Here is an 18,239-nt window from a genome sequence, read left to right as displayed (position 1 = left end):
AAGTTTCACTTCCATGATCTGTGACCGGCAGAGGAGCATCTTTGCGGCAGGGATTAAATCTTTAACAATGTCTTGGATAAAGTGTACAATTGGATGCACTTTGAAATGGTAAAATATGATCCAAAAAAACGTATGATGCAAGTTGTGCCAACAGCTCATGTCCTGGAACTCAACAATGAAAAACACTGCGGCACGCTTCTGCCGGCCAACGAGCTGACTATAGCGCGCTATTTGAAAAGATTCAAACGGACACAGGCAGATCGCGTGAAAGACTGGATTTTTCTCTCTCAATCAGGTAGGGTAGCTACAAGTGATTTCAAACTATTTTAGACGGATGTAATTTGATTTTTGAATGTTTAGCTAAAAAGACTGCCAATCCAGTTCAGCGTTTATTGTCTCTGCAGTTAAAAAGACAAAGTTGACAATTCTGGCTATAGCCTATACTTTCGTTATTTTAATAATTTATTTAAATTTAATTTATTTAGGCTATTGATCACTCTGGGTTATCTAATTTAATTATTTGTGGCTTGTGTTTTGAATATATGTTCCCCTGCACTTCAGGCATTTTGCAGTTTGACTCGATCATATTTCTGTTCTAATTCAATTCTGTAAATTAATGTTTGATAAAAAAAAAAAAAAATTTAAAAAAATATAGAATTTTATTATTAAATGAATTACATTTTTTGGTGCATCAATGTTGCGCTGTAGAGTTTAAGCTTGCTTGCACAGACAGTTTAGCCGATGTAATTTGATTTGCCGACATATGAAATGTATAGATCTGCAGTGTGGCTTTTCTGCAGTTATTTTTATATATATTTTAAGGTTTATTGATCCAAAATGTTTTTTATTCGTTTTCTTCTATATCTTTGTGTGGTGTTCTGTACATCGTGGCTGTGAATGTTTATCCACATTGCCTTTCATTTGTTTAAAAAAGATCAAATCATTGTCAGTTTCGTCTGTCACTTGACAGGCAGTTTGGTCGGTTTATTAGAAAGACGTTTCTCTGTGCTGTGTGTGAAAGAAAATAAAAGTCGTCTTAAGCCGCGCCCGCGGGTAGGCTATAGGCCTTAGGCCTACTTCATTTTCCGTGTCCCGCTCCATCTCGTGCACAGTTCAGCGCGCGGCCCTTTCAAAGTCCGTGCGCACTCTCTAGTGGACTGCTGTTTTTCAAGCTCAAAGACACTGATTTCACCACAGCCTCTGGCTGCATCTCTGAAGGGATTAATCCTTAAATTAATTGAAATATATATATATATATATATATATATATATATATATATATATATATATATATATATATATATATATATATGAGAAATTAATACAATTAGCAAATATTTCATTTTCTACCTTGATGCGATGATTAGGGTCTGTCTGAGTCGGCTCACATCTGTGTATATTCCTCCACTCAAGCTGATTAGAAAGACCATTTTAACGTGCTCCTCCAAAACTTTGTTTATAAAACATCATTTGTCACTTGAATTCTGCAATTTCTTGAGATACAATCATGTAAGAGGTGGACAATTAGCTGAACATAATACTAGTTTAATTAGTGACACTTAGCCTACATTTTAAAATATTTATTTGAATATGGGAATTTTTTTATTTTAAAACTTTTATTTTAATATGGAAACATGACACCTCATTCTACAATATTTCTGATTAAATCGCTGACTCCTCCCCCATCAGCCAATCACTGTGTGTTTACTCCATAGCAACGAGGTCAACCCCGCCCTTACTCTTAGCTTAAGACTTCAGTCTTTTCCTTAGTAAAAGTTTGTCTCAGCAGCTTTGTGAATAGGTTTTAAGAGAAAACTCTTAGCTAAGAACTTTTACTGCTATTTAGGAGAACTCGTAGTGGTAAGATAAAATGTTTTGTGAATACGGCCCCAGATTTTCACACATGTACCTCGACAGTTTTCTGCAACCCGTTCCTCACTCTCGGCTGGGGATACGAGGAGAACTCTGGATTTCCAAGCTCGGAGCCCTCGATCCCCTTGGAAAGCATGCCAAATACGCTAATTATATATATATATGTTTTACTCTGTTTGATCATTTGTAAGTGTGAAATAGTGAAAACTGCCATAATCAGGCATTGTTATTTATTTATTAAAGATTTATTTTTGGTGTTTTATCGTAGATTCAAATCTATAATGTATTGCATTTATGAAGAAAAGGTTCACCACCCAAGGCTCTATCCTCTATTCTCTCAATGGCGTTCAGTGTCTTTGGGTGGATTGCTGAGGCGGATTGGCACCAACAATCATTTTAGGACTGTTTGTGATTTGGTCTTAGTGACTTAGGAGTCCTCTTGACTACTCCTAACGTTTCACAGATTTAGGAGCTAGTTTTAGAACTAAAATGGTTGTGAAATACTCTTAGAGCAAATATTTAGGACTCCTAAAATTAGGACTGACACACATTATTTTTAAGAGTTTATCCTAAATCGGCAAGTTAGGAGCTACTTTTAGCCTTAAGATGTTTTGTGAATACGGCCCCTGGACAGTAACCATATTATCTTGTTTTGATGGTACAACTGCACCAGGTAGTTGCACTTTTGCATGATGATGTCCTTTCATGCGTCCCTCATTCACTGTTACATGTGCTGGAGCCTGAAGAAAGCAGCTGTAAACTCCCTTCAGAAATGAAACATCACATGACCACTAGAGAGAAAACATATTCCCACATAAACATGAAATCAGTACTAGAGATGAACTGACAATTGAGGTTACTGATGTATTTCATCTCTGTTCATCAGTAGTGTATTGATTTAACTAATAAATGGCGCCATCTGGTGGATTTTTGAAGAACAGCAGCTAATACAGCATCACAACACTGAGCAGAGCATGACCTCTGAGGACATTATAGTTGGCCTAGAATACCAATACATGAAGTTTTTTGAATGTTTTTAAGTCATTATGCAGAAATTATTCAGAAAGGATCATATAGACTCACACAGACATCAAGAACATGAAGTTTAAATTAATCTATCTATTAAGCAAAAACGTATGTATTTTAATATAATATTAGCAAAATGCACAAGAGTTACAGAAGGCCTCAGTGTGTTTTTTCATGCCGAATGAAACATGTTCAGTGTGTGATTCACTGAATGACACTTGAGCAGCTCAGTTCAGAGTCAAAGTGAAACCGGCAGTGGTCTGATCTATTTACATCTGAACAGAGATGCGGTTTGATCTGATGCCTGGACTAATAGCTTCATCAACAGTAATGTGTGGAAAAAATATAAAAACAACAAAAAAATACACATACATTTTCTGAAGAAAATGTGAATGGTGTGTGCTGTGTGCAACTACCCTACACTGCCTCAGGTAGAAAGAGCTCACACCAATGTCTCTATGACACTTCCATCCAAATGGGAGTCTATATAAATTGTTGCTAAGGTGCTCTAAATGGTTGCTAGGGTGTGGTTTGACAGCTTCACAATAATCCTGAGAAACTGATTGGTTGGCTGAGTAAAATGAACCCATCCTCATGTCTCTACATAAGCAGTTTACCATAGCAGGAAAAAGACGTGTGCACACTTCCTGTTTCATGGGCAGCTCCTTCACCATACTGTGTCTACGGGCCTTTTTGAGCAGCTCTTAAACCCAGAGGTACAATTACACTGCAAAAAATGCTGTTCTTACTTAGAGTTTTTGTCTTGTTTCTAGTCAAAATATCTTAAAGTTCTTAAATCAAGAAGCATTTTCTTGACAAGTAAAAATTATTTTCTTGTTTTCAGGAAAAATAAGTCAAAATTAAGCACGTTTTTCCTTAAAACAAGCAAAATAATCTGCCAATGGGGTAAGCAAAATAATCTTAGTCCAAACTGAAAACAAGATTATATAGCTTATTCTTGGTTTGAAATAAGATTATTTTGCTTACCCCATTGGCAGATTATTTTGCTTGTTTTAAGGAAAAACGTGCTTAATTTTGACTTATTTTTCCTGAAAACAAGAAAATAATTTTTACTTGTCAAGAAAATGCTTCTTGATTTAAGAACTTTAAGATATTTTGACTAGAAACAAGACAAAAATTCTAAGTAAGAACAGCATTTTTTGCAGTGTATACCCCATTGTGAGGTATGTAGAGCTTGCCAGCCTCTTTAAATGTGATTTCTACGAAATCCTGGCTCTGAGCTATGACCGTCAAAGTTCATCCCCATGTTAAGTCAATGCAAAAAAAAAAAAAAGCTGCATGATTTGATACCTCATTCATGGGTCTACAACACAAACACTATTTATGCAAGAGAACAATATGATGCTTTGCTTCACAAACACCACTAACTAGAGTCAGTTTTATAATCACCAACGATACAGAACTTAAATAGTACAACTTGTAAAATAAACAACACTGTCTGACACTAAGAACAGTATAAGACTTGAAATGAGAAAGAAGAACATTTATAACTAACACATGCAAGAGTAGCTTGTAGCTTGTGGTGTTCAGATCCGGTGGTGAAGGATTCACACGCAACACTACATTAATATCACAGTTCACACTGTTGTGCTCAATCTGTCTCTCACAGTGAGTGTTCATATTTCAAGCTGTTATCTGAAGATGGTTCATCTGTTTATTTGGTGCTGCATGTGGCATATGGCTGGTAAGTTTATTTCTTTTAAGACATTAAATCTTGCTTTAGTTTTAATACAAAGCAATTGGCTACTTTTTAATCAGCCAAAGGATTTGCATTCTCTGTTATTCCTAAATAGAAGATGCAAATTATCTGAAAATAAAATGAAATAAATTAAATGTTAAATGTCACAAAATGATTGACAGGCCAGTTTATGGTGACAGGATGTGTGTGACTGACGGAGCATCCGTAAAAAGTTTAATGATGTGTTTGTTTGTCCCAAAGCTTGACTACTCTTCTGATACACACTAAAGTATGTAGTTTTTCTTCACAAAAAGAGTACATACTATTAAGGTGAACTGGGACGCAGCACATCTGTGGTATCCTTCATTGCATGTGAAACAAAGGACGCTTTTGAAGAAGAAGGACAGCCTTCATCGTGCCACAGTGACACAATCGGCCTCGAGTCTGAATTAGGACGCAGCTATATAGTGCGCCTTTAATGAAGCTGACTACACAGGGCACACTCAGTGATGCCAACTAAACAATTTTGTTGCTAGATTTAGCAACTATTCAGGCTACTCCGGCAATTTATTTAATAAAATTTATTTAGCGAGTTTTAGCAACATTTGCAAAGTTGCTAACTCAAATGATAAAATTCACACAATTTCCCTATAAATGACAGAAAAATGACTCTCCGTCACACACTCACAACTCTGTCACTATTTATTATAGTATGAATGTACAGTACTCTGGGCATACTAAATCCCGCATGTTGTCATTGTCATGTGACTTACAGTGTCAGTTTAGCAACAAATCGACCTGCCTCAATGTTTTTTTGTGTTTCTGCTTCTGTTCTTCAATTCATGTCTAAAGATTACAAAGTACAGTTGATGTCAGGATTTATAAACAAAAGAAATTTTGTAAAAAATTTAGAAATCTTAATTTGTAAAAAAGTGTTTCTGTTTGTTCTCCAGGTGTGTTTGGTGATTCAGTGTCAGTGATGGAGGGAGATTCTGTCACTTTATACACTGATCTTACTGAAATACATGAAGATGAAGACATACTGTGGAAATATGGAGCTGAAAACTCTCTGATAGCTCAAATCAGTAGAGCTGATCAAATCTTCTCCACATATGATGATGTTCTTGATGGGAGATTCAGAGACAGACTGAAGCTGGACGATCAAACTGGATCTCTGACCATCACAAACATCACAACTGAACATGCTGGAGTTTATAAACTAGAGTTAAATGGAGCGAAACTGACAACAAAAACATTCAGTGTTTCTGTCTATGGTGAGTAGAGATCATTTGTCTCCTTCAAATATTCTTATTTTATTTTTCATATAAAATGTCATAATTTGAGGTCACTGTGATCACACTAAACACTTAAACACATTGAATCGAACATTGTTGATTAGATTTATACAGATCTGTTTATTCTCTGATGTTTTTCAGCTCGTCTGTCTGTTCCTGTCATCAGCAGTAACTCTTCACAATGTTCTTCATCATCATCATCATCAAATTGTTCATTGGTGTGTTCAGCTGTGAATGTGGGTCATGTGACTCTCTCCTGGTACAAAGGAAACAGTTTATTGTCCAGCATCAGTGTGTCTGATCTCAGCATCAGTCTCTCTCTACCTCTGGAGGTGGAATATCAGGATAAAAACACCTACAGCTGTGTGCTGAACAATCCCATCAGCAACCAGACTCAACATCTGGACATCACTCACCTCTGTCACACATGTGCAGGTACAGCAGAGATGATAATATTCACCGAATTAATTTGATTTTACATTGAAAACCACAGCTTGTTGAAAACCACAATTCTGTTTTTTGGTCTTTTATTTTTTTGTTGTTGTAGAAAACATCCACAAAATTCATTGTTGTGATTCTGTTGAAGCTGTGCTCCGATTGGTCGTCACTGCTCTGATGGGCGTGGCTGCTGCGGCTGCTGCTGTTCTTCTGGTCAATGACGTCAGATCTACGAGAGGTTAAATGGAGGAAACAGATCAGATGCTTTCAAATCTTTGCTCACTAATGCTCCTCTGAACTGGACTGTAAAAGGCTCATTACCCGAATCTGGTGTATTGGGGCCATCTGGTGGCCAAAACGATGGATATTCTTAGTATTTCATTTTATTCTTAAATTGCATCCATATATATATATATAGAGAGAGAGAGAGAGAGAGATTTAAGTTTTATTTTACATAATAAAAATAAACTCTGACCTGTATGAATAATGAAGGTTAATTAAAAACTCATTTTCTGTATATTCAGTTTATTTAACACCACACAGACAGTGTAAATGTACACATTAAAACCAAAGTTCATTAGAAGACATTATGATGCAACAGTGACAGGCCCATTTTTCAGCACAATTAATTCTGGATGTATTTTCCCTATTTATTTTCTCACTAAGAGTTCACTAATCCATCAACCAAACTACTAACCTCCAATATGATTACAGCATTACAAAGTTTGGTCTGAAGCACAAAAAAAGTTTATGAAAATAATAATTAAAAAACAAACAAACAAAACACACACACACACACACACACACACACACACACACACACACACACACACACACACACACACACACACACACACACACACAAAGGTTTATGCTTAATGTCTTTTATGATGGGATTACCTACAATCCCACAATGCAACATTTGCCATGATTCTATGATTGATTTCTTTAGTATTATATGTAGTTCTTAATATGGACTTTGTCAATCAAATGGATTTTGTTACTGATGTTGAATACTGACTGAAGGCTTCAGAAGAACCTTAACTTCAGATATCATGTGAGAAAAAATCAAGAAGACTTTAACTTCCAGAACCTGTGCTGCCATACAAGTTTCAAAGTTGTTCATATTACAGATATTACAGCTCTTTTGTTTAATGTTAAATGTTAAATGGCCTATTCAGGTGTTTTTTATCCTAATAATAATCACAAATATGCTTTATATATTGAGCAAGAATGCCCAATTGTATTTCAAATTTAAATACGTGATAAACATTAACCCATGCACTTTAACAAAATGTTTTGTTGTTGTTGTTGTTGTTGTTTTTTACGAACTTTTAAAAAAAATATTTTACAAGCACTTAATACACAACCACAGCTGCTGATGTTCCTCATGTGTTGCTCTTGGGTGAAATGATCTGCTAAAGGATTAAATGTACAGCAGGTTTAGAAGATAAATATCAGTTCTAAATGCTGTTTACTTGTAGCAAATTATAATTAAAAAATTAAAATTATATATTTACAGTGCAGATTCCAAAAGGCACTTGTAATTATATTATATTACTTTTTAGATACTCATAATCAGAATACAGTTACATTGTTATTGATTACATGATTACCCAACAATGGCAAGAAATTATTCAGAATTCATTAAATCTCCATAATTTTTCTTTTTGTATCTTTTAAATTTTCTTTTCTTAAAAACGAGTTTTATGAAATTGCACACACAGACCGGCCACTAGTCAGGTGACTAATTGCATGGAAAGAGAGACTGTACAGCATAAACACAAAATATTAACTTTTAGTTAGTGTATTATTTTAATTGTTTTTATTTTCAAATTATTTATTAACTATAATTACATTTTTTATGATTAAACTAATTTTCTTTCTCTTCTAATCTTTTTTTCTCAATATGGTAAATGATACTATTTCAGGGGTGGTGAACTCCGGTCCTGGAGAGCTTCAGTCCTGCAGAGTTTCACTCCAACCCTGATAAAACTCACTATACTTTCTAATAATTCTTCAGGCATTGATGATCTTGTTCAGGTGTGTTTGATCAGGGTTGGAGCTGAACTCTGCAGGACTGTGGCTCTCCAGGACCGACGTTAAATCAATGTTATAAACAAGACAGGTCTAGAGCAAGGGTGTCCAAACTCGGTCCTGGAGGGCCACTGTCATGCAGAGTTCAGCTTCAACTTACCACAACACACCTGACTGGAAGTTTCTAGTAAGACCTTGATTAGCTGGTTCAGGTGTGTTTAATTGGGTTTGAAGCTGAACTCTGCAGGACAGTGGCCTTCAGGAGCAGGATTGGACACCCCTGGTCTAATGTATTCAAAAAGTAGTCAGATGATATTACCTAAATGTGTAATGCAATAGATTACATTACTAACTACTGAAACTACAGATAGCAACTAATGATCAAAATAATGTTAAATCAATGTTATTGTGTCAGTGTTAACCACATTGAATCAATATCACTTTTGCACCCTCAATTAATGTTGAAAAAATGTTGAAATTTCAACAAAAAGTCAATGGTAAAGTCATTGAATCAATGTTTCAATGTGAAGTTTGTTCAACATCATGCTTGAACTCTCAGAAAATGAAACACAACTACAACTGACTTAAAGCCACACAGCCTGAAATCAACTGAAGATAAAAGAAGACAATAAATCTCTCAAGATCTCAGCAGAAGCTCTTTTAGAGAATTAACAGGTTTAGATGTTGATGTTTTATTGTTTGGTCACCATTTTGGTGATCAGTGTTCCTTTAGTTGGACAGTTTGACTCTCCGCTTTTTGTGTGAGTTTGTGCTCTTTGTAACAGTGTTTAACAATACACGTAATTTGTTGCAAAGAAACCAGAAACAATGACTGATATAGTTTTCATCATAAGGCAAAATCATTTACTAATCATACTCCTGACCAAAAGTGTTGATTTGTTTGGATAGGTTACATTCGTCAACAAAGATTTTTTGCCACAGATCAGACATTCTGAATCTTTAAAAAAATATATATATATATTTTGACACACACAGACATCAAGAATCAGCATATGAATCTCAACAATGGTGACATCCTTCATGCCGCAATGCATGCTGGGAGTCATGAGTTGTATACTATGGTGGCTCCCAGCATGCATTGCAGCACGAAGGATGTCACCGTTGTTGTTATTCATATGCCGATTCATGCCTGTGTGTGTCAAAATATTTTTCCCATGATGTATTCAAAAAAAAAAAAAAATCATAATATGATCTGTGGCAAGAAAGTATTGTTAATATTGTGAATATAATATTGTAATAACAAATAACCACTTCTGGTCAGGAACAAGATTAGTAAACTACTCTGCTTTGTGAGGCTGAAAGTTATATCACCTGATCATCATTGATTCTGGTTTTCTTTGCAAAAATGATTTAAAACAGCGACCAATACAATACAAGATATGATATTAGAAGATGATGTTAAGTGAAACTAAAAAATGTGTTTATACAAAATCAATAGGTCTTACCGTCAAAGAGCAAAAACAGACTGAGCAAAAAACAGCATCCCATCATTTAAACTGCTGTTTATAAGAGTTGATTTATCCAGATTAGATGTTAATAATCTTTATGAAAAATAAAAAACATAGTCCTCCAGGTAGGCTATTCCAGAACGAAAGCAACAACAGCGCGTTATGTAAAAATCCCCACGGGCGGATCAAGATTAAGGACCAGTTTCATAGCCATGAATCCAGAGAACAGAATTTTGTTAGAAAGAACGTTCTATTCAGTGTTGGTTCTGGGAACATAAAAACGTCCAGTTTTCTTGACGTTACATGAACATTTTTATAAGGTATAAAGTTCCTCAAACGTTCTTTCATCTTAATTTTGATTTAAAATTCAGCATTCTAAGAACGTTGATTTGGAACATTCCAAGAACATGAAAATGTGAAGTTTTCTTAATGTTAGTAGAATGTTATTTAAAGGTTAGTATGATGTTCCTGAAACATTCTTTCAATCATTCAAACACCTGCTGTGAACAAACACTGAAAGAAAGAGAAATAAGAACACAATTGTGTCAAGTCAGCAGCTCGTTTAGACATTCATAGTGAAACCTGCTGTATTCTTAGGTATTTTAAGAACTGTACTAACACAAATATAGTACTAAACATTAAATCTGACTCCCTCCACACAAAGCAACTTTTCTATTGAAATAAGGTGAATCCATCACTGATTTTGGGGAAACAATCAAATAATTCAGGCAGGCAGGATTTTTACTCTTTCTGCATTATTCATGAACTCTTATAGACTCTTATATTTCTTTGTCAATTACATGTTCTTTTTTTTATAAAGTTCATATTCTCCTTTTTTTCCCCTGTCAATGTCTGGGAGTGATTTTAAGAATAAATGCAAGCTATTAACATTTTGCTGAGAAAATTCAAAATATCTCACTTTCTGTTGGGTTTACAGATTTTGCACCCAGGGACTTTATTATAGGAATTGGTCTGTTACATCTGTCTACCGAATTTCATACCTGTACGTGAAACGTAGTGCGAAGGGCGCTTAATTGAAATTTTGTAGGTGGTGCTATCAAGCCATTTTGCCACACCTAATTCTGAAACCCATAACAGATGTAAATTTTCATCACTTCTGACGTATGTGCAAAGTTTCATGAGTTTTCGAACACGTTCAGGCCCTCAAAAATGCAATTCATTTCGGAGAAGAATAATTGGCCGAGCAATTACAATAGGGTCCTCACACCATCAGTGTTCGGGCCCTAATAAAAAAATGAATCAGGACAAAATGCATCTTGCAGATTGAAACATGAAAGTGAATCATTATTTGAGCAGCTCAGTTTGAGTCAAAGTGAAATGTGCTGTTGTCTGATCTACTGACATCTCTTCAGAAATGTGGTTTGATCTGTTTGGTGGATAAAGAGCTTCTTCTTTATGAACATGTGGTTTTTGTAAGTGTGATTGGCTGATGGCACCATGAGAACACAATCTCATACCCTTCACTTGATCCATCAATAGAGAAGTTTAAAATGTTATACAAGTCACACAACCATGGTCAACTTAATATTTAAAATCGGTATGCAACTAAAAAGGTACAAATTCTGTTAAGGGATAAAATAATATTATCTGCACAGTGGAAGTGTTATTATGGGAAATGAGGGCAGTTACAACCAACACATGCAAGAATTGTGAATGTGCAATAGGTGGGAGGTCGTCAAATCGTCGCAGAGACTTGTTGAAAATCACTGTTTTATCATTGCTCATTTGTTATTTCGGAAGGCCATTGTTGTGATACTACTGAAGCTGTAATCCGATTGGTTGTCTCTGCTCTGATGGGCGTGGCTACCATGGCTGTTCTGGTTTATGACGTCAGATCTGCATGAGGTTAAGAGAACAGATAACACAAATATTGTGACGTATGTTGTTTTTTTAAACTATAAATATAAAAACATATTCTTGGATTAAAATTCAAGCTATCAATAAAATCAACAAGAGGTTTTATGTGTGGGTGCAAATGTATTAAAAAAGATGAATTATTTTTCATATTATTTGCAAAAGTAGACCATGCAATATGAGGAAAAAAATATGGCCTTCAAAAGATAATGTGGTCTAAAGGTATTATTTGGTGATATCCTCGATATGGTGTACTTGGGGCCATCTGGTGGCCAAAGTATTCTTTAATATTTAATTGTCTTAAATGCCATAGTTTTTAATATTTATTTTATATATATTTTATATTGTCAATTTCATGTTCTTTAATGAATTTATTTTATGCTACTCCACTCACTTTGCCTGTATAGATGTTTGAAATTATTATTATTTAACTCTGTGAAGTATATTTTTTTATAAAAAATCCCTGTGTTCTAATTGTGAGGAGGCATCTTACCCCAAGTGTCTAAATTTCAACTTTTATTACAGACAAAATATGGTAATTTTGTGAATTTACAGCATTTACCCACACAGACTGTGTAAATAACATACACATCATAACAAAAAGTTAGTTCTAAACATTAGTTTATTAGTTCTTTATATTTCTAAAGAGTGCAACTGTGAAAGAACAATTTTCCAGTGTTAAATATATATATATATATTTTTTTGCATTAAATTAGATACATGCATCTTAACATTTTGATTATTGATTATTAAAGTGACAAAATCATTTCAAGCATAATTTTTCTCTCTAATATGTGTCCATAAACAATAATCTTGTATAAATATGAGGAATGAAGATCATTATATGAGACGCTCATCCAGCAGCACAGTCATGTGGGGCCCAGATGTGTGTCACCTGGGTTGTCTAACCGGGGCCCAGCCAGTTTTGTCCTCAGTTTCCGGCCTCACATGGTTTAGCCCAGATGAGATGAACACTGCTCAGTGTGCACACTACAGGCTGTTAAATGCTGAATCAGTGTTGGAGTTAATGAGATAATTAAGTGATAACAAGCAGAATCACCAATGAACACGCTTCCTCGGCTCCGTCAAGGTCAGACATCAGTAAGGCTCCACCGCGCTCCCTCATCACCCTGATTTCACCACAGCCTCTGGCTGCATCTCTGATGGGATTAATCCTTAAATTAACTGAAAAAAAAAAAAAAAGTTTATTTGAGAAATTAATACAATTAGCAAATATTTGATTTTCTACCTTGATGCGATGATTAGGGTCTGTCTGCATGAAAATCAGAAGTGCTGCAATTCAAGTTGCTAAAGTATCCTGTTAGTAATGAGATGTACAGTAAAGTGTAACAGATCAACACTATTATATTATAAAGAATAAAATTATTTTTTTGAGAAAGGCACTTGAGTATGAATTTTCCGAGTTCTGGACAGTAAACTTATTATCTTGTTTTGATGGTACAACTGCACCAGGTAGTTGCTTCCAACTCAATAACTTTATAAAAATGTAATTATTTTAAGAAGCAGCACTTTTGCATGATGTATGATGTCCTTTCATGCGTCCCTCATTCACTGTTACATGTGCTGGAGCCTAAAGAAAGCAGCTGTAAACTCCCTTCAGAAATGAAACATCACATGACCACTAGAGAGAAAACATATTCCCACATAAACATGAAATCAGTACTAGAGATGAACTGACAATTGAGGTTACTGATGTTTTTGACTGATATTTACATCTCTGTTCATCGGTCACCGTGATTTTGCCAAGTAAGACATGTTCCTGGATCAACATATTTTGTTGATCCTGGAACAACATTCATATCCAAAAATTTAGTCCTAACTTTTTCTCAACCCCTAAACCTAACCCTACCCATAATTTATCCCTAAAATCAGAGGGAAATGATAGTTGAATAACACTGTTGTGGAAGAACCTCACCCAGGTTGTAAGCCTAAACTTGACATAAATGGTAAACTTGTCCCTCAAATCTGATTGGTTGATTGAAATGTCGTTCCAGGATCAACAAAGATGTTGATCCAGAAACATGTTGTACTTGATGAAATCACGTTCACCCTGTTCATCAGTGGTATGATATTGATAACTGATAAATGGCGCCATCTGGTGGATGTTTGAAGGGCAGCAGCATCACAACACTGAGCAGAGCCTGACCTCTGAGGACATTATAGTTGGCCTAGAATACCAATACATGAAGTTTTGTCCTGCTTTAAGTTTTTGAATGTTTTTAAGTCATTATGCAGAAATTATTCAGAAAGGATCATGTAGACTCACACAGACATCATAGTTTTTGCTTTAACTATCAAGCAAAAACGTATGTATTTTAATATAATATTAGCAAAATGCACAAGAGTACAGAAGGCCTCAGAGTGTTTTTTCATGCCCAGTGAAACATGTTCAGTATATGATTCACTGAATGACACTTGAGCAGCTCAGTTCAGAGTCAAAGTGAAACCGGCAGTGGTCTGATCTATTTACATCTGAACCTACATGTAGATGCGGTTTGATCTGATGCCTGGACTAACAGCTTCATCAACAGTAATGTGTGGAAAAAAATATAAAAACAACAAAAAAATACACATACATTTTCTGAAGAAAATGTGAATGGTGTGTGCAACTACCCTACACTGCCTCAGGTAGAAAGAGCTCACACCAATGTCTCTATGACACTTCTATCCAAATGGAAGTCTATAGAAATTGTTGCTAAGGTGCTCTAAATGGTTGCTAGGGTGTGGTTTGACAGCTTCACAATAATCCTGAGAAACTGATTGGTTGGCTGAGTAAAATGAACCCATCCTCATGTCTCTACATAAGCAGTTTACCATAGCAGGAAAAACACGTGTGCACACTTCCTGTTTCATGGGCAGCTCCTTCACCATACTGTGTCTACGGGCCTTTTTGAGCAGCTCTTAAACCCAGAGGTACAATTACACTGCAAAAAATGCTGTTCTTACTTAGAGTTTTTGTCTTGTTTCTAGTCAAAATATCTTAAAGTTCTTAAATCAAGAGGTACAATTAAACCCTATTGTGAGGTATGTAGAGCTTGCCAGCCTCTTTAAATGTGATATCCCACATTTCTACGAAATCCTGGCTCTGAGCTATGACCGTCAAAGTTCATCCCCATGTTAAGTTAATGCAAAAAAAAAAAACCCTGCATGATTTGATACCTCATTCATGGGTCTACAACACAAACATTATTTATGCAAGAGAACAATATGATGCTTTGCTTCACAAACACCACTAACTAGAGTCAGTTTTATAATCAACAACGATACAGAACTTAAAAAGTACAACATGTAAAATAAACAACACTGTCTGATACTAAGAACAGTATAAGACTTGAAATGAGAAAGAAGAACATTTATAACTAACACATGCAAGAGTAGCTTGTAGCTTTTGGTGGTCAGATCCGGTGTTGGAGGATTCACACGTATATTATTATCACAGTTCACACTGTTGTGCTCAATCTGTCTCTCACAGTGAGTGTTCATATTTCAAGCTGTTATCTGAAGATGGTTCATCTGTTTATTTGGTGCTACATGTGGCATATGGCTGGTAAGTTTATTTCTTTTAAGACATTAAATCTTGCTTTAGTTTTAATACAAAGCAATTGTCTACTTTTTAATCAGCCAAAGGATTTGCATTCTCTGTTATTCCTAAATAGAAGATGCAAATTATCTGAAAATAAAATGAAATAAATTAAATGTTAAATGTGACAAAATGATTGACAGGCCAGTTTATGGTGACAGGATGTGTGTGACTGACGGAGCATCCGTAAAAAGTTTAATGATGTGTTCGTTTGTCCCAAAGCTTGACTACTCTTCTGATACACACTAAAGTATGTAGTTTTTCTTCACAAAAAGAGTACATACTATTAAGGTGAACTGGGACGCAGCACATCTGTGGTATCCTTCATTGCCTGTGAAACAAAGGATGCTTTTGGAGGAGGAGGACAGCCTTCATCGTGCCACAGTGACACAATCGGCCTCGAGTCTGAATTAGGACGCAGCTATATAGTGCACCTTTAATGAAGCTGACTACACAGGGCGCGCTCAGTGATGCCAACTAAACAATTTTGTTGCTAGATTTAGCAACTATTCAGGCTACTCCGGCAATTTATTTAATAAAATTTATTTAGCGAGTTTTAGCAACATTTGCAAAGTTGCTAACTCAAATGATGAAATTCACACAATTTCCCTATAAATGACACAAAAATTACTCTCTATCACACACTCGCAACTCTGTCACTATTTTTTATAGTATGAATGTACAGTATTCTGGGCATACTAAATCCCACATGTTGTCATTGTCATGTGACTTACAGTGTCAGTTTAGCGACGTTTAGCAACAAATCGACCTGCTTCAATGTTTTTTTGTGTTTCTGCTTCTGTTCTTCAATTTATGTCTAAAGATTACAAAGTACAGTTGATGTCAAAAAAAAAAAAAAGTGTTTCTGTCTGTTCTCCAGGTGTGTTTGGTGATTCAGTGTCAGTGATGGAGGGAGATTCTGTCACTTTATACACTGATCTTACTGAAATACATGAAGATGACTACATACTGTGGAAATATGGAGCTGTGAAGTCTCCGATAGCTCAAATCAATAGAGCTGCTGGAATCTTCTCCACATCTGATGGTCCTGATGGGAGATTCAGAGACAGACTGAAGCTGGACGATCAAACTGGATCTCTGACCATCACAAACATCACAACTGAACATGCTGGAGATTATCAACTAGAGATAAGAGGAGCGAAAAAAACAACAAAAACATTCAGTGTTTCTGTCTATGGTGAGTATTGAGAACATCTGTCTCCTTCAAATATTCTTATTTTATTTTCACATAAAATATATAATTTGAGGTCACTGTGATCACACTAAACACTTAAACACATCGAATGGAACATTATTGATTAGATTTATGCAGATGTGTTTATTCTCTGATGTTTTTCAGCTCGTCTTCCTGTTCCTGTCATCAGCAGTAACTCTTCACAATGTTCTTCATCATCATCATCAAATTGTTCATTGTTGTGTTCAGCTGTGAATGTGAGTCATGTGACTCTCTCCTGGTACAAAGGAAACAGTTTATTGTCCAGCATCAGTGTGTCTGATCTCAGCATCAGTCTCTCTCTACCTCTGGAGGTGGAATATCAGGATAAAAACACCTACAGCTGTGTGCTGAACAATCCCATCAGCAACCAGACTCAACATCTGGACATCACTCACCTCTGTCACACATGTGCAGGTACGGCAGCAACGATAACATTCACTGAATTACTTTGATTTTACATTGACTGATAAATTAAGATGCCAGAAATTAAAGAGCTTCTGCCATAATTTATTTATGTCTTTCTAAACAGGTTTGATTTGTTTTCTTTTGTGGAACACAACATTTTGGGTTTGTGACCACTAAAGTCAGCTTGTTGAAAACCACAATCCTGTTTTTTGGTCTTTTTTTTTCTTCCAGAAGAAAACATCCACAACATTCATTGTTGTGATTCTGCTGAAGCTGTGCTCCGATTGGTCGTCACTGCTCTGATGGGCGTGGCTGCTGCGGCTGCTGCTGTTCTTCTGGTCAATGACGTCAGATCTACGAGAGGTAAAACGGAGGAAACAGAACAGATGTCATAAATATTGTGACATATATGGGAGTTTTAATCAGTAAAGAAAAAATGTGTGTGGTTTAATTGTTTAGTGATGCGAAACCAAGCTTTGCTCACCAATGCTCATCTGAACTGGACTGTAAAAGGTTCATTACCCGAATCTGGTGTATTGGGGCCATCTGGTGGCCAAAACGATAAATATTCTTATCATTTAATTTCATTCTTTAATTGCATCTATTTTACTTTAATTTGTTAATCAATTATTTTAACTGAATATTACCTATCAAACTGATTTTTATCTAAAAATCACATATAGGCCCCAATTTTATTCATTGATCTGCTTCAGTGAGATGAAATGAGTCTTTGTTAAATCTGTTAAATGGCCTATTTAAGTTTTTTTTTTTATCCTACTAATAATCACAAATATGCTGTATATATTCAGCAAGAAGGTCTAATTGTATTTGTGATTTAAGTACATGATAAATTTACATTAATGCATGCACTTTAACAAAATGTTTTTGTTGTTTTTGTTGAACTTTTCAACAACCTTCACCCGTTCTGTTTCAAAATTCTTTTACAAGCACTTAATACACAACCACAACTGCTGATGTTCCTCATGTGTTGCTCTGGGTAAATTATCTGCTAAAGGATTAAATGTACAGCAGGTTTAGAAGTTGTGAATAAATATCAGTTCTAAATGCTGTTTGGTCAATAAGCTTATATACAATAGAGGGAACAATAGGGAACAACCCCTCCTGCGTAATTAAAGTTGTGTTCATTAGGTCTCAGCCAGATTATGGAGGACGAAACCTGCAAAAACAATAAATATATAAATAAATAAATCCACAAAATTATAAATAAATATATAAATACATGTGCAAATAAATGTATAAATACACATATTCCTGCATAAATAAA

At 35.4% G+C, this 18,239-nt stretch overlaps 1 protein-coding gene across 2 annotated transcripts; it reads left to right on the top strand.

Annotated features, from left to right (window-relative positions):
• Window positions 1-4,514: 4,514 nt before the first annotated feature.
• On the top strand, window positions 4,515-17,781 carry LOC125261178 (SLAM family member 5-like). 2 transcript variants are annotated; one of them, XM_048179789.1, is made up of 5 exons: window positions 4,515-4,603; window positions 5,551-5,871; window positions 6,034-6,327; window positions 6,440-6,568; window positions 17,318-17,781. In XM_048179789.1, the coding sequence occupies exons 1-5, from the start codon at window positions 4,561-4,563 to the stop codon at window positions 17,347-17,349; spliced, it is 819 nt and encodes a 272-aa protein (XP_048035746.1). In that variant the 5' UTR covers window positions 4,515-4,560; the 3' UTR covers window positions 17,350-17,781. The 2 variants fall into 2 exon arrangements, with proteins under 2 accessions (XP_048035746.1, XP_048035747.1); XM_048179790.1 differs by lacking the exon at window positions 17,318-17,781 and having other exon boundaries at window positions 6,440-7,369.
• The last annotated feature ends 458 nt before the right edge of the window (window positions 17,782-18,239 follow it).

This window comes from Megalobrama amblycephala, unplaced genomic scaffold (genome assembly GCF_018812025.1).
Source record: "Megalobrama amblycephala isolate DHTTF-2021 unplaced genomic scaffold, ASM1881202v1 scaffold343, whole genome shotgun sequence".
NCBI classification, from domain to species: domain Eukaryota; kingdom Metazoa; phylum Chordata; class Actinopteri; order Cypriniformes; family Xenocyprididae; genus Megalobrama; species Megalobrama amblycephala.
This window is presented reverse-complemented; position numbering and strand designations above follow the sequence as displayed.